Source organism: Trachinotus anak, unplaced genomic scaffold (genome assembly GCF_046630095.1).
Source record: "Trachinotus anak isolate AG129_WGS33_773 ecotype Australia unplaced genomic scaffold, CSIRO_AGI_Tana_v1 ptg000010l, whole genome shotgun sequence".
In the NCBI taxonomy this organism is placed as follows: Eukaryota; Metazoa; Chordata; class Actinopteri; order Carangiformes; family Carangidae; genus Trachinotus; species Trachinotus anak.
This window is the reverse complement of record NW_027273861.1, coordinates 29266331-29290965: the sequence shown is the minus strand read 5'-3', so window position 1 is coordinate 29290965 and position 24635 is coordinate 29266331. Positions and strand designations below refer to the sequence as shown.

The following is a 24635-nucleotide window of genomic DNA, read 5'->3' as shown; positions in this document are numbered from 1 at the left end:
AAAGTTTAAAAAATAGTTGCGGTTGCTTGCCAGAAGCGTTTTAGAGTTTAAACCACATTTTAAGATAAACTTTTTACACCTTGGTCATTTTCAACTATATATTTTAACTGGATGAAGGAGTTTAGTCATCAGATGTCTGGATCTTAAGTCATCAGAGAAAACAGCCACAAAAATGGCAGCTCAGGTCCCCTCCGCTCACAGATGTCCATGCATCAACGCTGAGATGTCCTGTGTCCACTGAAGAGCGTCGCTAAATCACTCATTTCTAAAGTGAAACTGCTTTATTCTTTGTTTCTCTGCTGATTGGCTGCCAGTAAAAACCAGTAAAGAGTGACCGAGAGAAGGGGAGTAACCTGTGGTACAACAGCACAGTTCCAACAATTAATGTTTGGAAGAGTCTTAACTAAATGTTCTGTTTCTGCTTCACATGAAGTTCAGCTCTGTTGAAAGGCATGAATCCTCCTCACAGAGAGCAGCTATGAGAGCTGAACTGGCTTGTGATCCTTTTCTTCGCACTGTGTCGATCACCACTCGAGCTTTCTCTGCCCTGGTGTTCTGTGCTCCAGCAGACTCCCGTTCATCGTCAGTCACCACGCCACACTCCAGGAGCTTATCCAGCAGCTTACACAGAACAGGTTCAGACACTCTGCTGATAAACTGTGTCCGAACAGACTGCAGCTTCTCTTCTGCTGGGACACTGGGAGTCCATCCCAGGACACTCGGAGGCCCTGCTGGGACACTGGGTGTCCATCCTGGGACACCCGGAGTCCATGCTGGACCAGGACCTAGTTGAACAAGAACAATGCATGTTTACACATATGTCTGTGAGTGCAGACTTATAACTAACTCACTAATCACCAATGGTCAGTGTTGCTGATCTGAGAAATGAGGAAACCAATCGCCTCACCAGTGAGTTGTCGTACACAAGTTTACAACCATTTCTTACTAATTTTATACTCACTGGCTCTGGTCCATTACAACTGGTTACACGGTGGACTATATAATAAAAGCAGACTGAATAAGAATAAAGGCACCATGGATAAATCAATAACTTTTACTCCATTCTCTTCTGTTCTTTTCTGTTCTATTATCAGGTGGACTGATGCTGCAGGAGGATGAAAACTTTACCAGTCAGGTCAACATCATGTTTCCAGACGTCTGTGTCTGGTTGGTCTCGGAGCGTAATAGTCGCCTGTTCTGTGTTTGTTGGCAGGCGAATCTCAAATGTTGGGTGGTAATTTGGTCCAAATTCCAGGTTAAACTCTGCTTTCTGAAAAACAGTGGCAACAGCGTCAGTGTCTCCATAGTATCCAAAGTAACTAAAACAAGTTTTAGAACCTTTTATTTGAAATACTCACCTCAGGCTGTATTTTACAGGCCGTCGGACATTGAACAGTGTAATTTCTTTCTTCGATGAGTTTACACATGGAAGGCGCTGAAATGTACACTGAATTTGGCTGTTTTCTGCTCACCTTAAGAGACAAGAACATTTTAATTAGACAGTTTATCCTCAGTAGAGCCTGACTGATAAATCAACGGGCCAGTTTTATATCATCTGAGGGACATACTGGACTGGATGAACAGGATGGTAAAGATGAGGAAAAAGATAAACCCATCTCCACCACCACAGACTCTCAATATAACCACAATGTTGTCTGACATAATCACCAAACACATAAATTAAAGACTGAGCTGTGATTTCAGCTGGATTAACTGTAAGACGATCACTCAGACAGAAAGTCAGAAGGAACAGAATATATTTCTTATTACATCTATTTACCTTGACTACAGAAGGTAAGGTCATTTCCAACTCCCTCTGTTTGATATGTGAAATTGGTCTCAGAGGTATTTTAGTATTAAGTCTTGTTTATAGTCACTGCATTACATGTTAATACAAACTCAACACTTCAAATTAAAAGCCCTCAAAGGTTTCAGTGGAATAGAAACTGTTTGCACCAATTCATTCAGTCACATTTGCGATGACAGGGCTGGCTCCACTGCTGCAGTCCAGCCAAAAAAAAAACAAAAACAAAAAACGGATACTGATGAGTTTGGACTGAAAGTGAAAGTAACATTTCTTAAGTCTTTACCTCTTCCAGAGGGACGTTGATTGGCAGGAGATGCACGTTAAGCTTTTGCCTCTGTGTTCTTAGGTTTGGCGGTTGGAGGAACAACAAAACTTGGCTGCTAACTGGGTTCATGTTTTTCCAAATCCTCCTTAAAACCTCCAAAACCCGGACCAGGCCAAAGGCAGAGAGATGAGGGACTTTGACAGTCACATGAGTGTCTGTGATCTCCAGCGGTTTGAGGATGCCCCACCCTTCATCAGTGATGTGGACGACAGATAGCAGGCCTTCAGAGAGCAGAGCTGTGAAGACAGAGTCAATCAACATCTGTTTAACTCACGACAGCCTCGTCACAATGGCAGTGATCATTTCATTCTATATCCAAATCTCTCCAGATCTGTGATTCCATTTGACTTTCCACTCTAAGGTCCAGATTCAATTTCATTTTTGACTATTGAGTCTTAATTTGTAAAGATCAACAGATCATTGATTGTATGCCCTAACACCTGTCATTTACACAGTGAAAAGTACCACACTAAGGCCATATCGTCAAATTTAAATAATTATAAAATAATATTTAAAATGTACTGAAAACGTATTTCATCGCGTCAACCAGGAACAAACTGTAACCCAGAAACAAACATTAGTCACAGAGAGAACTCTTCTGCCACCTAGTGACTCTTTGTTGAACTGCAGTGTGCTCACATCAACTGCAGGTGAAATTTAAGAAAACAAACTGCTGTTTTCTTGTCAGTGATGTGTTCAGAAATATTGCCGAACAAGTGACTTCAGGGGAGCAGGAGTATTTTCCAGTCGAGCTGATGCTTTTCCACCTCTGGCAGAAGCCATGATACCTCGAGGATACTGCTGCAGGTAACAGGTAACTTGCTGCTTTTTGTTAACTGTACTCTCGGTGTCAACTTTGAAGTTTTTTTTTTCTTCTTAGGATTCATGCCAGATGTCACTGACGAAGCCAGGGGACAAAAAAATAAGAGTAGAATTTACAATCCTGCTTAGTCTAGTCACTGAAAAATTAAACAGTTGTCCAGGTCGGGCCGTGTTCATAGAACACAACTGTCAGTGCTGTTGGGTGGGATGTGCACTTGTGAGGTTAACACTATTGCATTAAAATGTAATTTCACTCTAACAGTATGTAAAATTACTCTATACAGTGTACCACAGTACAAAAGGTACACAACTTCTGTTTATTCATGGTTCCAGAAGATTCCAGGATTTATACAAGGTATTGTTCAACAGTCAGCTTGAGGTTTATGCCTCAAGGAAGTTATTCTTTGCTACGGTCACCAGGTGCTGCTCACAGTGGGAATTGTTGGGTCAGTGTTATGAAGAGTACGGTCTAGTCCTGCTCCACTGGAAAATTGCCTTGAGATAACTTCTGTTCTGCCACTGTATAAATAAAATTGACTTGACTATTATCTTAAAATTTTGAATCTTTGTGATTCTTCTCTAACACTGCTGTCAGGACAAACTTGAAACTTCAGCTCCACAACTGAGGCTGTATGGATCAGTCCCAATACCCAAACGTGTCTTAAGTAAATATTTTTGTACAAAATATTCAAGAATTAAATAAAGTTATCCACAGAGTGTGACAAATAACAGTTCTGAGTTGCAGACATGTCCTGTCTCGTAATGCTGCTTAGTACCTTGGATATAGTGAGTCACTGTAACGTACAGTCTGCCATCAGTCCAACATGAGAGGATGAAGGAACAGAGCTGCCCAGAGGAACAGAAACTGTGTTCAGCGGGAACAAAGTGACAGAAATAGAAGCAAAACAAGAGTTAACACTGGCGTCGTTTTCCACCTCTGGAAACAGCTCTTGGTGAGTGAAGGAATAAAGTTTGATGCTGAACCTGCAGCTGTTAGTGCTAACTATGTAGTGATAGCAAATACTTGAGGATACATACAGACAGAGGATCATGATACAGACAGAAGAGAATTAAATTCATGTATTTATCCGCTGCTGCTGGATCTGAGTTACAAACGTGTCCAGCCTGTGGTGCTCATGTTCAAACATTACTCAGCTATGGAGCAACATCCACAGATGGTTACTACTCAACAACAAAACTGTATTCTTCCTAGTGACAGACAGTATGATTGATAACACATATCTCATACTATCAACATGAATATTAAATTTCATAAACTTCAAATACTCTAATTTGTTCCCTGACAGTTTTGTACCAAAACAATGTGATGTTTTATTTATATACAGCAGACCTTCATGCTTTTAGACAATTTAATAATTTTATTAATTACATAACTCCTCATAGTTTTACTATAATACCACCTGGTTTATAATTAATTGTGTGCAAATTAAATAAAACCAACAAGACGTCAGAGGTCCATTGAGCCATGTATTTGTGAGAGCCACAGGATGTCCACATTAATCAAGTGTGCCCCAGTGAGCTCTGATGAACCTCATCATGCTTGAGGTCTTAATGGGAGCTGCAGACATACACCACAGTGTGTGGGTTGGGACAGATTTTTTTTTTTGTCTGGGCCTGAAATGGACTCTGCAGGCCACAGGGGACACTAACAGGACTACAGAGTTTCATCATTGCTCAATCAAAGCACAATAATTTTCTCACCATCCTTTGTTTCACAGTGAGGGAGGTGAAGCTGACAGACAGCATTCTCAGGACACTGGATTTCGAACAGTGGCCCCGCCGCCACTAAGCCAGCTGATTTGAGGCGATGCTCATTCCACTGGACTGTCCTGTAGAGCAGCTCCGCCTCCTGAGCCATGACGAACACCAGTCCTGTTGATTTACACCAGAACACACCAGGACCAGGACACCTGAACCTGTAGGACACAGAGTTAAACTTTAGAGAATCAAGTGAAGCAGAAATGCTGTCTGTGCTCAGTCTAAAAGCTCATTTAGTGAAGATCATTAGGACTAAATATGGGTCAGGATATCTCAGTGTTTCCTCACAGGTGGTAGAGACATGTCATACTGTCAGATTAAGGTTGAGGGTAATGAACTCCAAGGCTTCAGTCGTGGTACTTTGGTGGAAAATAGATGGCCTTTTCTGAGACTGGCTGGTTTTTTGGATCTTTGGGTTTAGTTAAGCAGTGACCATAAGACAATAAGAGTTTGTTACTGACAGGTAGTTGGGTGCAGCATCAGCCATCATGTAGACACTGAACCACACCAGTGTGCTATTCTTTGTTTACCGCCACCACAAACTGGCGTTGCACACATGGTCATTATCCCCATTTTCACCCCAGCTGACGCCCACTATATATGCCAGGCCTGAGCCTTTTTTAAAAGTATCTCATCATCGCCATCGCCACCTGTAGATCAGTGAAACAGTGTGAAATCAGTGGCAGGACTGTGTAACACATCACCCGTATACGTGTCTGTGTGTGTGAAAAAACTGCTCCATAGCGTTAGCATTAGGAGATGTTTCCATGAAGAACTGAATATATGACTATTTTGATCATGGGTTTCAAACACTTTCTGTAATAAAACACCTCAAAGCAAAAATCTTATCAGTCTGGGGTCCAGGGTCTAATTTGTGTCAGTTTAGGTTCCTTGTTGTGAAAAACTTTGAGAACCACTGGTCTACGTGAGACACAGGTAAGCTCCAGGGTTTTGATACCAAAGTGTGCAGGAATGTGTAACAGTAAACTTTTGAGGCACAACTTTCAGTCCAGTGACTGTTTCGTAAAATGCATGTACAAAGTCCAAACATTTACTCGATTCCTCTCTCCTTGTGTCCTCAGTGGGACGGACTAAGATGAAGGGAGGGAAGGTAACACACAGGTGAGGGAAACATGAAGGATACGCACACATACACCCAGTATACAAACACAACCGCACCAATAATAATAGTTTTAACAGTAACACAGTGAAGGAGCGAGGCGGACAAGAGCCATGCATGAGACTACCAAAACTGCAGAGAGCACATCAGGAGATTGCTGTTGGGGAAGAAGGAGGTGCTTTGCCTAAGACAGTGTTGAGTGATCTTTATTATATGTTTACCTGTATGAGACAATTGCAGATGTAGGTTGCAGCTCAGGTGTGAAGCTTGATGGAGGCTGTGATTCAGAAAGAAACATCAGCTGTTTTACTTGAAATAACCAACTTGTGTTAAATGAAGCAAACAAATATTCTTACACAGTCCACACTGAACAGACGCAGACTGCACAGGTCAGACAGAAAATGTTACACAAATGTAAGTAACCATTGTAATTATTTACAGACAACTTCTGACTGGTCTGGAGCAGCAGATTCTGCAGTCTGTGGAGGGAGGCTACTGACGATTATGACATGAGGGACGGACTTCAGGAGTTAAAGCAACAGAATTTAATTTCAATATCTCAAAAGGAACAAAAGACACAAGTATAACAGTCATTAAAAAAGTCAAGCCTGCTCAAGAACATCTGAAGAATGTTTCTAGCTCCAACTGTGTGGAGGTAGTTGGTGCCACATTAATGTAAATGTGAAGAGTAATGGCTAAAAATGTTTTAGTTGAGGCCACAAACTGACTCAGCCATATGAAGAGATCCATAAATCTGAATATTAAGTGGATATTTTCTAAAGATACAGAGTGTTTAGTACCAAATCCCCCTTTTGTGTTTCAAAAGAGTTTCACTTCTGAGCTGTGGTGCAGGAATAGTCACATTAAGAAAGATTTTCATACTAAGAACACTTTAACTTTAGATTCTACCACAGTAAAATTAAGACAGCTCACCACAGTTTCAAACAGATACTCTGGCAGCAGCCACGTTGTCAAAGTATCAAACTGCTCAAGCTCAATCTCCAGACACAAGACCAACATGTCCGACCTGCCAGAAATCCAGCTGTTCATCTGAAAGCCAGATCTTTCAGGTGTTTGATCAGACAACGTGACCTCAAGATAACACAGATTTAACCAGATTCTTAAATCACTCAAGATGACAAATTAAAGGCAAAAAAGGATGAATCTGTGCAGTGTCTGCCTGTCTTAAGGAAATGAAATGTTCTTTTTTAACTGTCAAACTCCTCTATCACACAATGCAACCTGTATGAAGGGGTGAAGAAGTTCCCCGCTACAGGAGATATTTGATGATTTCTCTGAATATGTGTTTTCCATTGCCTGCTGTGTGTGGAGCCCTTAAATTTCTTTGGATTATTAGGTCATCAGGCACTGGTTTTTCTCTCACCTTCATCAGCTTTGTGTCGTCCTCAGACACATCCGGCTTTATCTCTGCTGTGTCTGGGTTCCGTTTGACATCAGAGTCACCTGATGGGAGGAGAAAACACACAGCAGACGTCAGAAATGAGCATTTACTCTTCCTCTCCTCATCAGATCTGGGTCAGAGATGAAGTCAGGGAATATGAGCAGCAGCTCAAAGCCTCCTGTCATCACTTTCCTTTCAGACGTTCCTGGTCTTTTCTTGGCTACGTGTCAACCTGACTGGACGTGTCCAAATATCAGCCACTGAGTCTACACTTTGGATATGGCAGCTGTTGGTAGATGCCTTTATTCAGTGAATGTTTGTGGATCATAGACCTGCAGTGATACTTTGGCTTAAAGTCTGTTTTCTCTGTAAACACAGGCTTTCACTCTAACACATGGGCCATTGCTGAAAAAAGCACAATCATCTCAGTTTTTTTTACCTTTATTTAATGATGACGGATCCTCTGAATCCTCTTCTTTAGCAGAACGCTGAGCACTCACTGTCAATACTTAGAAAGCATGAAAATTGTTTGATTAAAATTCAGGTTATTTTTGTTTAAAAACAATATTATAGAAAACATGAAAAAATATCAGCTTCATTGTGACCACATTTGCAGTCTTGTGTGCGCCTGCTGACAAACATGACGTTCTTCCACTTTTGCCTGAATGTGTTTTTATGAACACAGCCGCTGATTCTCCAGTTCTGCTCCCTGCCTCCATAAGGAACCAAAGGGTTTGACACATTTCACAGAAATCAATAATAAACACTGAGTATTACATTTACTCAGTTGTAATGAGTAAAAGGATCAGCATTTCCAGTATATCTTTACATCAGCAAAGCACAGAATATCTGCACAGATTCTGAAATTTTAAAGCTTTTTAATGCCTTGATAAAGAACATTTCCGACCACGCCGTCAGTCTGAAGTGCATTTCAAGAGAGTGTGGTACATACTACTGTCAGCTGAAACATTAACGTGCACATCAATTCTGTCCTTCAAATTCAGGACCTGTTCAGACTTTAGGGATCCAAAGACCCTCAAAACAAACACAACCTGTTGTTCTTTAATAAATGAAAAAGAAATGAACACACACTCAGTCAGATTGTATTGACAACAGATTGATGAATAGGAGACACTGTTTCAGTACTCACAGGATTTGTCACTTGAAGATCTAATCACTCCAATTACCTTGAGCCTGAAGAGACAAACAAAAGTGAGAGAAAAATAATCAGATTTTGTTTGAATTAGCTTTATGAAACCTAACAATGATGATCCCAGATCAGATCAGATCAGTCAATAAGTCTGATTAGTTAGTTAGTCAGTGACCTTCGGGATCAACCCGAGCTTTGAGTCTCACTTTTAGGCACTTTCAAGCAGTGTACCATGGTATCACCATGGTAACCAGCCCTGGAACAGGTAGCATTTAAAGCAGCAGATCAAACCATATAGAAAAGCTGCTTCTCAAACAATCAGAGCTCTAGAAACTAAAGGCACCACTTCTACAGGAAGACTTTTTGGAGGTTCAGCGTTAAGTGTATGGACAAACAATCCGAAAACACATCTGGCCATGGCTGTCCCCAGCACTAAGGCATATTGTAAATAAATAAATAAATAACATGTAACATGAGTTTAAAATGTAATCAACTAATTCATCTAAATTGAATGGATTCAAGTTATGTGTGAAGATAAATTAGGTTCAGTTTTGGGATAAAGATCTACAGCAGTAACAGTCAGTGAACTGACCTCAGAGTCTCCAGTCTATAGTCTGGACTCTCCAGAACATAACGCAGCTCCATCATTTCTGAATTCTGCAGGTTGTTGTTCGAGCTCAGGTCCAGTTCCCTCAGATGGGAGGGGTTGGACTTCAGAGCTGAGGCCAGAGAAGAACAGCTGATCTCTGACAAACTGCAGCTCTTCAACCTAAATAAAGAAGAAAACATGCAGATAAAATTATTGATGAGTGTCTACGGAGAGAGAGACGAGTAGACACAGGGACACACAGACAGGCAGGTGAGAAACCTTTTCCCCAGATCATCAGACAAGGCAAAGATCCTTTTAACTTGTAAATAATTACCTTTGCTCCAATCTTCATCAATATTTAAAAAAAAAAAAAAAAGAATCAAACCTTAAAAACTGAACTGAGAATTTTGAAAAATGTGTTTCTAAGATCTACAACAGTAACAGTCAGTGAACTAACCTCAGAGTCTCCAGTCTACAGTCTGGACTCTGCAGAAAACCACACAGACCCTTCAGTCCTGAATCCTGCAGGTCGTTGTAGCTCAGGTCCAGTTCTCTCAGATGGGAGGGGTTGGACTTCAGAGCTGAGGCCAGAGAAGAACAGCTGATCTCTGACAAACTGCAGGATATCAATCTGAATAAGAAAGTAAAACATGTTGATAAGATCATTGATAATCGATCAGATATGTCCTAATCAATTGTCTTTTCTCTAAAATGAGCAGAGAGACTTTGTCCTTATGTTATTGTGGATCATCATCATGTCAGCCAATACTGAATGCAGCGTACAACAGTTATGTGGACAACAACAACAATGACTTAGAAGATCCTGACACAGACAATTTGAAATCTTAAACCTTTGGCTTTTATTGTAAATCATCGGCGTTGCCCTAATGATCATCAGCATAAAAAAATCTATATACATTAAAAGAAAATGGAACTGAAGGGGACTTCATCCAGTTTCCACCCATTGAAGTAGGTTATGTAATGTATGTTTAATAGAGACATTTGAACCTTTAGAAACAGATGAAGTGGGACACAACCCTACAAGTCACCTGACAATCTTATGCAAGGGAAACGCGAAACGAACTCAGACAAGGTATCCTACAGAAAAAGGTCACTGAAGGATTCCTGACTGGGGGAATGAAATGGCTTTTAGGTTTCAGAATGTGTATAGGTTCAACAGGTACGGAAGGAGCTGACTGTGTATGTAGAGATGGGGAACATCTTTCGGCAAAATATGCTTTTAGCTTGATAGACCTAAAAATTTAAATAATTCTACTCTAGTTTGAAAAGAGTTAGCAGAATTAAAGGGAACAAAAGATCAACCCTTGAACAATACCAACAGTTTGTCAGGATTCAGGAACCTGTTAGAGAGGTTGAAGAAAATCAGGAAACTATAACTCCCTTCATGGTTGGCAGGTGGATAACATGAGCTAGCTGGCAAGCTAGCATGGCTTTGTGTGACACTGGAAGAAGTACATTACATTACATTTAGACTGACAAGAGAGGGACATGGCTAAAGCTTCACCGCAGTAGGAGACCTTTGTGTAAGCTCTAAGTACGACATCTATTTAAAGAGTGCAAGGAGATCAAATGAAGAGGTGCACCTAAAGTGAAATTAAAAATGCCAGCAGAGGTCCAACATCAGAGTATTAAATACTTGCCTCATCAACCGTGAGTCGGGGGAACCCAGGAGTAATTGTTTTTCTGTATTTTTTATTTTTTGACTGTGACTTTGGGGTTTTGTGATTTTTGATTTGAGAGTGCACTGAACTGACTGATTCCTTGTTTGAGTTTTGTTTATTGGATGCTGGGAAAACCCATAGACGATTATTTTGATTCACTGGATTGAACTGAACTGAACTGGTAACCTGGAAAACCTGAGGTGGAATATTTTGTTGTTGTTTGTAGCTGGTCATATGGAATGGGACTGAGGATTCAAGTTATGTGTAAAGACAAATTAGATTCAGTTGTGGGATAAAGATATAAGATCTACAGTAACAGTCAGTGAACTAACCTCAGAGTCTCCAGTCTACAGTCTGGACTCTGCAGAAAACCACACAGCTCCTTCACTCCTGAATCCTGCAGCTTGTTGTCACTCAGGTCCAGTTCTCTCAGATGGGAGGGGTTGGACTTCAGAGCTGAGGCCAGAGAAGAACAGCTGATCTCTGACAAACTGCAGTCCTTTAATCTGGATAAAGAATAAAAGATGTAGATAAGACCACTGATAATTGATCAGATATGTCTTAATCAATGATCTTTTCTCAAGGAACTTTGTCCTTCTGTTACTGTGGATCATCATCATCATGTCAGCCTTCTACACACATCATCCAAATGTCAGCACAACATTCATACAGCTGTTGATGTGAACACAGATTCATTACATGCTGCTGACCTCAGTACAGTCAGTCAATACACAATCAATATCAGATCAGACAGGTTGGTATAAAAACCTCCTACAATATTTTTTTTAAGACTGAAATGGATCAAACTTCACATATCCAGTAAAAAGGACACATTACATTGAACAAAACTGTTTTCATCCCAAATTACAGATGATGTACTGGAAAACTTTGAAAAATGTTCAAATAAATAAAATTCAATGATGATAAATACAACTTTTCACACATTTTCTACAGTGTATTTAGAAAACATTAGTCCACTGACTCAGAGAAATGTGAGTGTGTGAGTTCTGAAGGTTTAATTTGAGCAAACACACATTATTAATGATAACTCATTGAAATGACCTGAAACTGAAGAATAACTCTCTTAGAGAAGAACAACTAATTAATAACTTAGTTTAAAGTGAATGTATTCAAGTTCTGTGGGAAGATATATTAGGTTCAGTTGTGGGATAAAGATATAAGATGTACAGTAACAGTCAGTGAACTGACCTCAGAGTCTCCAGTCTACAGTCTGGACTCTGCAGAAAACCACACAGCTCCTTCACTCCTGGATCCTGCAGCTTGTTTTCACTCAGGTCCAGTTCCCTCAGATGGGAGGGGTTGGACTTCAGAGCTGAGGCCAGAGAAGAACAGCTGATCTCTGACAAGCTGCAGACCTTTAATCTGGATAAAGAATAAAAGATGTAGATAAGACCACTGATAATTGATCAGATATGTCTTAATCAATGATCTTTTCTCTAAAATCAGTCAAGGAACTTTGTCCTTCTGTTACAGTGGATTATCATCATGTCAGCCTTCTACAGACTTCCTCAGTACAGTTTGTCAATATAAAATCAATATCAGATCAAACATGTTTGACAAAAAACTTACTACAATAATATTAATAACAATATTATAATATTATATTATAATGGCAATAATAATAATCATCATAATAATAATAAATGATTAGCAGCCTACCGTGCTGCTGTAATGACCTGTTGCTAGCTTGACAGCCCATGTTCCATGTTAATATAACAATGAGTGCAGAATAGCTAGACCAGCGGTTCTCAAACTGTGCCATTAAATAATAACATCGAAGGTGTGATTTGAGAAAAAACATTAAAGAACCGCTGAGCTAGACTACCTAGACAGCTAGAGTAAAGAGTACTCTTCTTCACCAACCTGAGCTTATAGGTGGGTCAGTGTCACTCTAACGTCCTGACTCACCTGCTGCTACAGCAACAGGTGACTTTTCCTCCATCTCCAGCCTTGCTTGCACTACAACCACTTCTATGGTAATTTTCAACATATTTACCATTAAGTGACAACGACACACTCCAGTGACAATATAGAATCCTGTATTTCCCAGCCTCAGTGTTATTAATCTTCCTGGCACATTGTCTGGACTGTAGTTGAAAGAACAGACACGCAGGAACTTTGGTCTTGTGGAGTCGTAGTATTTATTTACTGACAAACAGCCTTAAGTGAACAAACATTACACTGCTGTACAGCTAACTTCTAACCATCCGCTGCGGTCACCAGCCTAACTGCTCTCTCTCTCTCGCCTGCTCCGCACACAACCTACGTACTGAGCTATTCCTGAAACGAGCTGCTCTACTCCTGTAACAATATTCTGCCTCAAACCTCTCAAATTTACTACAGATCTTGCACTGAGATGATAAATCACAGAGAAATGATACTGCTGCCTCTTCATGCTTAGGAAGAAAAGACTGTTGAAGTAATTTTCTAACGGGCAAGCTCAGTTTCCACACATGTCTGTGCATGTGTATAATGAAGCAATATTAGAACTGACCTCAGAACTGTATAACCATAGACTGCATATAAAAATGGACGTATACTCCAGGTCTGAAAAGTGAAGCCATTGTTGAAGCACCTTAAAGCTGCATTCTATCTAATGACCATCAGGGGGCAACTCCACTGGTTGTAAAAAGAAGTCTGATGTATTGAAGTCTATGGGGAAATGTCTCTTTATTTATTACCTCAGTAAACATTTTCCTGACGAGTTTATGGTCTCAGTCTCTAGTTTCAAGTCTATTTAGAGGAAAATAGACCCTAAAGAAGGGGATGCATTAGGACGGGGCTACCGTGTGATTGACAGACTGCACCACACACGGCGACCTGCCTGACCATCAGGATAGAGGACAGAGCAGGTCATATCCACCCTTCACCCCCCAGCTCCACCTTCTCCTCTGGTATTTAAAAAAAACCAAGGTGGTGACGGAGTAATTACAAACTGGAGGCTTCAAAAAAGCAGTTCACAAACCAACTTTACGGTGGGTTGACACTTAGGTAGAAGCTGAGTCTAGGACAGCTTAACTAGCACACTTTTGTTGTAGCTTATCACCAGTCAAAGATTACTGGATCATCCTCAATGTGCATGAGCAAACATCCAAAATATGCTCCACCCCCCTCTCTGCTGGATGTACCCAGGTCACGGTCACACCCGCGACAATGACAGAAACTATAGACACAATGGTTGGTAGTCAAGCTAGTTTCCAGAGACAATAACCTGTTGCGGCTGTGGTTGATATTGCTTATTTTGATACACATCTGCTTTTATAATGATATTGCTTATTTTGATACACATCTGCTTTTATAGTGATATTGCTAATTTTGATACACATTCGCTGTTATAGGACTAAGCCCTTCAGGCTTTCAACTAATAGTTATGCTGTGCACAAATACTGTTAGAAATTTTAATGGGGCTCATGTAAGGAATGGAATGCATTAGGGTTCTCGAGCCAGGGGTCAGAGAGGTCAGGATCAAAGAATACTGTGCACAGAAGCAGGAGATAAAGCAAGAACATCGTCTGCAGAATTAAAGGGCAAACTGACCTGGCGAGCTGATATGGGAGTGAAGATACCGGCTCAAGGCAGAATAGATACCGTGTTATCAAAACAGCTCCATATTAGGGCATAATGGAAGAGCAGTTGGTAAAATGCAGTGGTATAGATGGGGAACAGGATAGTGGGTAAAAGCTGAGTTTCAGGTCATGTTCCAGTCGGAGGCAGAAGAAGAGGTGGGAAGCGAGAGGAGCCAATCAGAAGAGGACATCGCGTCTTAGCACTTTTTCTTTGTATGTAATAGTATACAAAATACTGGACCAGGGAAAGATAGACAGTCAGAATGCAGGCTGACTAACACTTGTTATTGGTCAGGGTGAGGCATTCTGATCCAGAGCTCTGTAAACTGTTCATTGCTTGCTGAAAGGATTTCCTAAAGAATTGGAACTCAAATTCTGTAGTGGACATTCATTTATTTGATCCTTAAGTATTCGGAACATCGCACTCATCCGAAGGAGGGTGAGATTGTTTTTTCCTTCACTGCCTCAAGTGGGCAGTAAATTACAATGAATGGCGACAGGCATCAGATCCTTTACCGGACAGTAAGCTGTTCTGAGATCAGATGTAAGGAGAGACCACTTCAGTATCATTCTAACTTATGTCTTAGCTTTAACTGGTCAAGCAATGCTTGTCTTGCTTTTCCTCACAACATGCCACTGTTCCCCCCCAGTGAATTTCAGTTTCTTTGTATAAATATTAGTTGTGAGGATCTTCTTTATATTGTTGTGATAAAAACTGACTAACAACTAACACTGGGCATTTTCTACAGTGTATTTAGAAAACATTAGTCCTCTGACTCAGAGAAATATAAGTGTGAGTTCTGAAGGTTTAATTTGAGCAAACATGCATAATTAATGAGAACTCACTAACATTAAATGAAACTGAAGAATCCATCCATCCATTTTCTATACCACTTATCTGTACAGGGTCACGGGAGGGCTGGAGCCAATCCCAGCTGACATTTGGCAAGAGCAGAGTCACCCTGGAGAGGGCGCCAGTCTATCACAGGTCTAACATATAGAGACAAACAGCCACACACACTCTCACATTCACACCTATAGGCAATTTTAGAGTCACCAACCAACCTAATGTGCATGTCTTTGAACTGTAGGAGGAAGCCGGAGTACCCGGAGAGAACCCACACAGACGCGGGGGGAACATGCAAACACCACAGGCCGAACTGGGCTGAACTAATTAATTCAGAGTGAATGGATTCAAGTTCTGTGAGAAGATAAATTTGCTTCACTTGTGGGTTAAAGATATAAGATCTACAACAGTAACAATCAGTGAACTGACCTCAGAGTCTCCAGTCTACAGTCTGGATTTTCTAGACAACCACACAGATCCTTCAGTCCTGAATCCTGCAGCTTGTTGTCACTCAGGTCCAGTTCTCTCAGATGGGAGGGGTTGGACTTCAGAGCTGAGGCCAGAGAAGCACAGCTGATCTCTGACAACCTGCAGCGGCTCAATCTGAATAAAGAATAAAACATTGATAATCGAAAAGATATGTCCTAATCAATGATATTTTCTCTAAAATGAGTAGAGTGACTTCTGTTATTGTGGATCATCATCATGTCAGTGAGTGTGTGAGTTCTAAAGTTTAATATGACCAAACACACAGAAGCACAGCTGGTCTTTAACAAACTACACCAGTTGTGGGATAAAGATATAAGATCTACAACAGTGAACTGACCTCAGAGTCTCCAGTCTACAGTCTGGACTCTGCAGAAAACCACACAGACCCTTCAGTCCTGAATCCTGCAGCTTGTTGTCACTCAGGTCCAGTTCTCTCAAATGGGAGGGGTTGGACTTCAGAGCTGAGGCCAGAGAAGAACAGCTGATCTCTGACAACCTGCAGCCCTTTAATCTGGATAAAGAATAAAAGATGTAGATAAGACCACTGATAATTGATCAGATATGTCTTAATCGATGATCTTTTCTCTAAAATCAGTCGAGGAACTTTGTCCTTCTGTTACTGTGGATCATCATCATCATGTCAGCCTTCTACACACATCATCCAAATGTCAGCACAACATTCATACAGCAGTTGATGTGAACACAGATTCATTACATGCTGCTGACCTCAGTACAGTCAGTCAATACACAATCAATATCAGATCAGACAGGTTGGTATAAAAACCTCCTACAATATTTTTATTTAAGACTGAAATGGATCAAACTTTACACATCCAGTCCTGATCCAGTAAAAAGGTCTTGCTTGGTCCTAGTCTCTGTCCTGCAGATCAGCTCAGGAATTTAAAAGAAAACACAAAATAAACCAAAAACAAACTGTTTTCATCCCAAATTACAGATTATTCAATAAAAAACTTAATCAGCAGTATGGTCCTTGAAGCCATTTCCTCCTTAACACATTTATCTAGTAAGTTCAACTCTGTGAAAAAATACAATTTTCTTCTTTGTGTTAAAGATCAAAACACACACACACACATAGTTTTAACAAACAGACATTAGTTGTGACAGTTCACTGAAATTAGTGAATTTCAGTTTCTTTGTCCAAATATTAGTTTTGAGGATCTTCTTTATATTGTTGTGATAAAAACTGACTCACAACTAACAATGGGCATTTTCTACAGTGTATTTAGAAAACATTAGTCCTCCGACTCAGAGAAATGTGAGTGTGTGAGTTCTGAAGGTTTAATTTGAGCAAACACACATTATTAATGATAACTCATTGAAATGACCTGAAACTGAAGAATAACTCTCTTAGAGAAGAACAAATGGAAATATGCAATAACAACAATTTAATTCTAATTAATTAATTAATTAATTGATTTGAAGTGAATGGATTCAAGTTCTCTCTGAAGATGAACTAGGTTCAGTTTTGGGATAAAGATATAAGATCTACAACAGTGAACTAACCTCAGAGTCTCCAGTCTACAATCTGGACTCTGCAGAAAACCACACAGATCCTTCACTCCTGAATCCTGCGGGTCGTTGTAGCTCAGGTCCAGTTCTCTCAGATGGGAGGGGTTGGACTTCAGAGCTGAGGCCAGAGAAGAACAGCTGATCTTTGTAAAACTGCAGGATATCAATCTGAATAAAGAATAAAAGATGGAGATAAGATCACTGATAATTGATCAGATATGTCCTAAAGAATAACTTTAACCTGTTATTTTTCCAGAAATCACAATTTCATGGTGTCATTCATAATCATTATTAATGTGACTTAAGCTTGGTGTAACGTCATAAACAACAGCTCCAGTCAGTGAACTGACCTCAGAGTCTCCAGTCTACAGTTCGGACTCTCCAGTCCCGCAGACAGCAGCTTCACTCCTGTATCCTGCACAGAGTTTCCACTCAGGTCCAGGTCTATCAGATGGGAGGGGTTGGACTTCAGAGCTGAGGCCACAACATCACAGTGAGTCTTTGAGAGTCCACAGTCACCAAGTCTATGATTAGATAGAATATAAAATATGTTAGTATAAAATCACATTTAAATTGTAAGTTGTATGTTTGTGGTTCAGCTCATCTTTTATTAATGTGCTCGACATGAAACAATAATTCCCATCACTCTCTCTCATACCTGCAGACTGGTGTGGAATTTGAAGACTGAAATCTCCCAACTACGTTTTAAAATGAAAATCTGAATCTGACTAAACTACTAATCTAATCTACTGACTGATAATTGTATTGATCGTGTCTGGACTCACCGAGCCTTCCTGCAGTTCCTCACAGCTGGGATCAGTCTCCCTCGTCCCTCCCCTGATGTGTTGTACTTCTTCAGGTCCAACTCATCCAGAACCTCCTCTGACATCTGCAGCATGTAGGCCAGAGCTGAGCAGTGGATTTCAGAGAGTGTCTTCCCAGATCTGGTCTTTGACTTCAGGAGCTCTTGGATCTCTTGATGGACTGAGTGGTCATTCATCTCCATCAGACAGTGGAAGATGTTGATGCTTCTGTCAGGAGAGATATCATAACTGTTCATCTCCTTCAGGTTGTTGATTGCTCTCTGGATGGTTTCTGGACTGTTCTCTGTCTGACCCAGCAGACCTCCTAAGAGTCTCTGGTTGGACTCCAGAGAGAGGCCATGAAGGAAGCGAACAAACAGGTCCAGGTGACCATTTTTACTTCTGAGGGATTTCTTCATAGCTGCCTTCAGGAAAACATCCAGGGTTAAATCAACATGTTGTTTTTCCAGGAAGGATTCCTCTGTGTTCCTGTCGGTGTAACTGTTGTCATCATCCCAGAGTTCTCTCAAGAAGTCCTCCAGGACATCCATGTCCCTGTGGGTGTAACTGCTGTTATAATCCCAGTGTTCTCCCAGGAAGTTCTCCAGGACCTCTGTGTTCCTGTTGGTGTAACAGTGGAACATGTAGACTGCAGCCAGAAACTCCTGAATGCTCAGATGAACAAAGCAGTAGACTGTTTTCTGGAAGATCACACTCTCTCTTTTGAAGATCTCAGTACAGAGTCCTGAGTACACCGAGGCCTCTGTGACATCCAGACCACACTGCTCCAGGTCTTCTTGGTAGAACATGATGTTTCCTTTCTCCAGATGTTCAAACGCCAGCCTCCCCAGCTTCAGGAGAACTTCCCTGTCAGCCTCCATCAGCTCCTGTGGACTCGTCTCATGTCCCTCATCATACTTGAGCTTCTTCTTCTTTGTCTGAACCAGCAGGAGTTGTGAGTACAGGTCAGTCAGGGTCTGGGGCAGCTCTCCTCTCTGCTCTGTAGTCAACATGTGCTCCAGAACTGTAGCAGTGATCCAGCAGAAGACTGGGACTTGACACATGATGTGGAGGCTCCTGGACTTCTTGATGTGTGAGATGATTCTGTTGGACAGCTCTTCATCACTGGATCTCCTCCTGAAGTACTCCTCCTTCTGGGCGTCAGTGAAGCCTCGTACCTCTGTTACCCTGTCAACACATGTAGGAGGGATCTGATTGGCTGCTGCAGGTCTGGAAGTGATCCAGACCAGAGCCGAGGGAAGCAGGTTTCCCTGGATGAGGTTTGTCAGCAGCAGGTTGACTGATGACGTCTGTGTGACATCAGACACAACCTCCCTGTTGGTGAAATCCAGTGAAAGTCTGCTTTCATCCAGGCCGTCCAAGATGAACAGAACTTTACAGACAGCCAGCTGCTCTGCTGTGACCTTCTGTAATGTTGGATGGAAAACATGGAGCAGCCTGAGAAGACTGTACTGCTGCTCTCTGATCAGGTTCAGCTCCCTGAACGAAAGCAGAACCAGCAGACTGACATCTTGGTTCTCCGAGCCCTCTGCCCAGTCCAGACTGAACTTCTGCACTGAGAAGGTTTTTCCAACTCCAGCGACGCCGTTGGTCAGAACCACTCTGATGTGTCTCTGTTGGTCAGGTAAGGCTTTAAAGATGTCGTGGCACTTGATTGGAGTGTCATGGAGGGTCTTCATCTTGGAAGCTGTCTCCAGCTGCTTGACCTCATGTTGGGTATTCACCTCTTCACTCTGTCCCTCTGTGATGTAGAGCTCAGTGTAGATCCTGTTGAGGAGGGTTCCACTTCCTGTTCCATCACTTCCTTCAGTCACACGTTCACATCTGCTCCTCAGACTGATCTTATGTTGATCTAAAACCTCCTGCAGACCACTATCTGCTGCAAGAGAAGAGACAATGTCAGACTGAAGACAGAGAATCTGAGAATCTGATAATTTTCCTCAGCTAGATGCCAAGAAAAGCTTTTTAATGTTGTCAAATCAAATCAAGTTTTATTTATATAGTGCCAAATCACAACAAAAGTTATCTGTTTTTCAGAAATAACACCAGCAGACACATATATATACTCTCACTTTGTACAGTGGTGGTCTGACTGGCTGTCTGCAGTCCATGTCTTATTCTGGATCTTTGTCCACACTGGGGACAGGAGGGGTCTCCTGAAGACCCAGGCTGGTCCCAGTATGAGGTGAAGCACTGTCTGCAGAACCAGTGTCCACAGCTGGTAAGGACTGGATCCTTCAGGACGTCCTGACACAAAGCACAGCGGGACAGCTGCTCCTCCACAGATGCACCACTGCTCTTCTTTTCTCTGTGGACATGAACACATCTCTTTTCAAATAAAAAAGCTTTCAGTGATTATTGTTACTAAAAGATTTTAACAAGATTGTCTGGATAATTAGATGACAAGTCACTCATAATTGCTAAACCCCTCGCCAGAACAGAAACTGATCATATCTTAGCTCAGCATATCAGGCCTGTGAAGCTTTGAATTTCTCTAAATAGTGGAGGTGTGTGCATGTCAATAAATTACTGACAAATAATTAACCCAACATCTTTACTGCAGACAATGAATCATCTGTCAAACAGCAGAGAACTACCGCCATCTCAAAGGAACTCATACTTTCACCAACCAGTCCAGTTGCAGTTAATTAGCTTGTGAATTACGAGTAGGTGATCTGGCCAAAGGATCGCAATCCACCATCAGGCTCACACACATCTGCCTCCCATTTCTGGTCTGATTTCATTGTGAAAGTCCTGACTGGAAGCAGCGATTTGTATCTTTCTGCTGCTTTGATGCTTCTTTTGGACGTTTGTCTGCTCACTGCTATTCTATTCTATTGTTACTGTCTTCTGTTTATATTGCATCACAAAAAACCCCTCTTTGCTGCCCCGAGGATGGACTGCAACTTCACAGTCTTGGACTGCAGCTGGTGATGGTAGTTCATGTTCTGCTCAGGTGGAGAACTGGTACACGTGCCACTACACCAATCTCGCCAAGGCTGCAGAGTAGAACTGCTGTTGCCAGTTTAACTGTCAGGTTAGACTGGTTGGTAGCAAATGAACTTTTAAAATTCAATATCTAAATATAGTAAGATCGTCCATGATATAAGATCATCAGCCTGCCCACCCCTAGGCGTTATGTCCAAATGACGTTAGTGCGTCCACAGTGACCTTGACCTTCGACAACCATTTCTAATCAGTTCATCTCTGAGTCCAAGTGAACTTGTGTATCAAATTTAAAGAATTCCCTCAATGTGTTACTGAGATATTGTGGGCCACGTGTAAGAATTGGCCAACTATCGACTTTTTACGCTAAACAAACAGGGGGCTACATATTAACAAAGTTGGGGTGTCTACCCCTACTGTAAAAGAAAAAAACTAGTTATCATACTCTTGCTCTTGTATCTTTTGGGTAAATAAAAACTCCACCTTTTCAACAACAATTCCTTTTCAACATCTTATTTATATTTGTTGCATATTGTCCTTATTTAGTGTGTATTTATGTGATTGGCTGCTGTGTCAATTCTGGGAAAGTCTGATAAGTCCTTTAACATCATCCACCAGCAGGCATGTTTTCACCTGCATGTGCAGTGCCCTGGAGAGAGCTTTTCTTCAGAGATTGTGAGCTTTCAGAGCACTGCGAGTTTGGTGTATGACAGAAAGAAAATATCTGCGATCACATTGTTGGAATATTAAATAACAAATTCTCACACAAGCTATGGTTAATGACAGAGCTGGCACAAAACACACAGACGATTCAGACAGTCAGAAGAGGCTGCTAGGATGTTTGCCTGCAAGGAGCAGTGGTTGGGACTGTGCACAGTTACATGCAACCACAGCTGTAAAAGCCGAGACAGAAACAGAAACGTGAGGAAGTGTGTCAAATGTAGGAAAATACAGTGAAGACAATTCAGATTTAAAAAGGTATTAGACATAAAATTTAAATTCAGTAAGCAGACTGGATAATCTGCCATCAAACCCCCACCCTACTCATATCCAATCTGTGCACACAGTAGAAACAGTGTCTTACTTTGTGCCTGAGGGTCCAGGTTCATTACTGAAGTCCGGAGGATCACCTATGGACTGCTCACCCTTCACAGACTCCTCATAGACAGATCCTGGAGACGCAGATCTGTCCGTCTCCTCCTCCAAATCACTCATCTTCAGTCAGTCTGAGATGTAAACATGTAAAAGGTTGGGGGGGGGGAAGTAAGGCACATTTCAAAGTCCTGGTTCTGGGCAAAAATAATTTGCACATTGTTAATAATCACACTGTTTAACTTTTAAGTTTCCCTCTTGCATACCGACCACAGATTGATCTCTAACATGAAATACAGTATATACTATACTGACTTTAAACATTGGAAATTATCTCTAAGGTTTTCTTTTCTATTCTAGTTCGTTTACAGCTTTATGTTGCTTGTAATCAACAACTTTTCGACTTTCACTTGAACACGCAGGTAAACTCGGGGGCCAGTTCACCACCAGGTCCGCAGTACAGACTGTCCGAGAGCCAGATCCCGAGGAGTCTCCTGGGTCTGGAGTCTGCGGCTGGGCTCGGTCAGCGCAGGCCTCGGCATGTAGACTTCCGTCAGGCTCAGTTTCCTGGATGTCTACCCCCGCCTCTTACATGCCACAGCGCGGTTACTTTAACATGTTGGAGGTAACATGGAAGTAACTCACCAGCTTCCTCTGGCCCCACAAACCCTCACATGTTCACGGATGAGACCGAAACCTCTCCATGTTCCCGTTCCTCGATGAGCTCTGGTCCCCTGCCCGGGGGACGCGCCCGGGCCGCAGCGCTCCTCCCGTGGACGCGCCCGGCAGAAGCGGGGGTTCCCGGACGATTTAAAAAAAATAATTTTATGATAAGGTTTATGACAGACCTTTATGACAGATCAGTGGAGACTGACAGGAAAGGGGCAGATGGGGCAGAGAGATGCAGGAAAGAGCCGGGAGTCGAACCGGTGACATGGTGCGCGCCCCACCACTCGACCCCCGCCCCCCCCGGGAGGATGTCTGAGGCACAGTCACAGGAAATGTCTCATCACGTCGGGTTCAAGGTGGAAAACATTTTAGCTAACTGAAAGAAAAATAGAAACTAGACATTAGAGAAAATGGAAACGAACTGAATTAAAGTTAAATCCAAATAAATTAAAAATTAAAAAACACAAATCACAGCTCTGGTCGAGCTCCTCGGTGATGATACATGATAAAAGTTTACCTGCTGTCTCTTCACATCCCTGTCATAATGTGTATGAAATGTGTTCTTCTCCTCTCTGGTCCTTCAGCCTCCTCATGCCCTCTTCTCTCCAGTTCTCCTCTTCTCTCCAGTTCTCTTCTTCTCTCCAGTTCTCCTCTTCTCTCCAGTTCTCCTCTTCTCTCCAGTTCTCCTCTTCTCTCCAGTTCTCTTCTTCTCTCCAGTTCTCTTCTTCTCTCCGGTTCTCTTCTTTTCTCCAGTTCTCCTCTTCTCTCCAGTTCTCTTCTTCTCTCCAGTTCTCTTCTTCTCTCCAGTTCTCCTCTTCTCTCCAGTTCTCCTCTTCTCTCCAGTTCTCTTCTTCTCTCCAGTTCTCTTCTCTCCAGTTCTCTTCTTCTCTCCAGTTCTCTTCTCTCCAGTTCTCCTCTTCTCTCCAGTTCTCCTCTTCTCTCCAGTTCTCCTCTTCTCTCCAGTTCTCTTCTTCTCTCCAGTTCTCCTCTTCTCTCCAGTTCTCTTCTTCTCTCCAGTTCTCCTCTTCTCTCCAGTTCTCTTCTCTCCAGTTCTCTTCTCTCCAGTTCTCCTCTTCTCTCCAGTTCTCCTCTTCTCTCCAGTTCTCCTCTTCTCTCCAGTTCTCTTCTTCTCTCCGGTTCTCTTCTCTCCAGTTCTCCTCTTCTCTCCAGTTCTCCTCTTCTCTCCAGTTCTCCTCTTCTCTCCAGTTCTCTTCTTCTCTCCAGTTCTCCTCTTCTCTCCAGTTCTCTTCTTCTCTCCAGTTCTCCTCTTCTCTCCAGTTCTCTTCTCTCCAGTTCTCTTCTTCTCTCCAGTTCTCCTCTTCTCTCCAGTTCTCTTCTTCTCTCCAGTTCTCTTCTTCTCTCCAGTTCTCCTCTTCTCTCCAGTTCTCCTCTTCTCTCCAGTTCTCTTCTTCTCTCCAGTTCTCCTCTTCTCTCCAGTTCTCTTCTTCTCTCCAGTTCTCTTCTTCTCTCCAGTTCTCCTCTTCTCTCCATCAGTGACTCACTGTTTTGACTCACAGTCAGTTTGCGGTTCCTGTTGTTCTGCGCATCTGATTGGCCAAGTGTTTGGACTGCACCATTTTCACACGGGGGGTGGAGGGGGGTATGAGCTGACCAGTTGAAACGTGTATTCAACACATTTGTATAAATACATATTTTTATTGCCAGTCATACAAGTCAGTAAATAAATTGTTGTATTTTATCTCTGCACGCCCAGTTAATTCATTCACTAGACTCTAGAGGTCTGTCATTGGCTTGTGGGTCTATATTAATGAACCATGTATCAATAATAATAATAATAATAATAATAATAATAATAATAGGATATAAACATGAATTAAGAGCCTGTTATGTCCAAAGCCTTGAAAGACTCTTACAAAAGGTAAATTGTAATATTTGTTATTGTGAAAAAAGTATGATTGAAAAGATATTTTTCAAGTTTTCTATCAACCTAATGAGGAAATGATGATAATGTACT

The 24635-nt window shown here is 41.7% G+C and overlaps 1 protein-coding gene across 7 annotated transcripts; it reads right to left on the bottom strand.

Annotated features, from left to right (window-relative positions):
• Window positions 1-87: 87 nt before the first annotated feature.
• LOC139626328 (NACHT, LRR and PYD domains-containing protein 12-like) lies at window positions 88-23355 on the bottom strand. Of its 7 annotated transcripts, XM_071486631.1 has the most exons (22): window positions 23178-23349; window positions 22637-23036; window positions 21984-22125; window positions 20026-20261; window positions 17915-19832; window positions 17480-17653; window positions 17124-17297; window positions 15937-16110; window positions 15540-15713; window positions 11886-12059; window positions 11009-11182; window positions 9452-9625; window positions 8998-9174; window positions 8406-8449; window positions 7695-7763; window positions 7238-7317; window positions 6075-6130; window positions 4677-4891; window positions 2091-2368; window positions 1359-1472; window positions 1129-1270; window positions 88-785 (listed from the first exon to the last, which is right to left on the bottom strand). In XM_071486631.1, exons 3-22 carry the CDS (start codon window positions 22112-22114, stop codon window positions 424-426), a joined length of 5040 nt encoding a protein of 1679 aa, XP_071342732.1. In that variant the 5' UTR covers window positions 22115-22125; window positions 22637-23036; window positions 23178-23349; the 3' UTR covers window positions 88-423. The 7 variants fall into 7 exon arrangements, with proteins under 7 accessions (XP_071342732.1, XP_071342733.1, XP_071342735.1 ...); XM_071486632.1 differs by having other exon boundaries at window positions 17915-19829; window positions 21984-23036; XM_071486634.1 differs by lacking the exon at window positions 9452-9625 and having other exon boundaries at window positions 21984-23036; window positions 23178-23351.
• Window positions 23356-24635: the final 1280 nt, after the last annotated feature.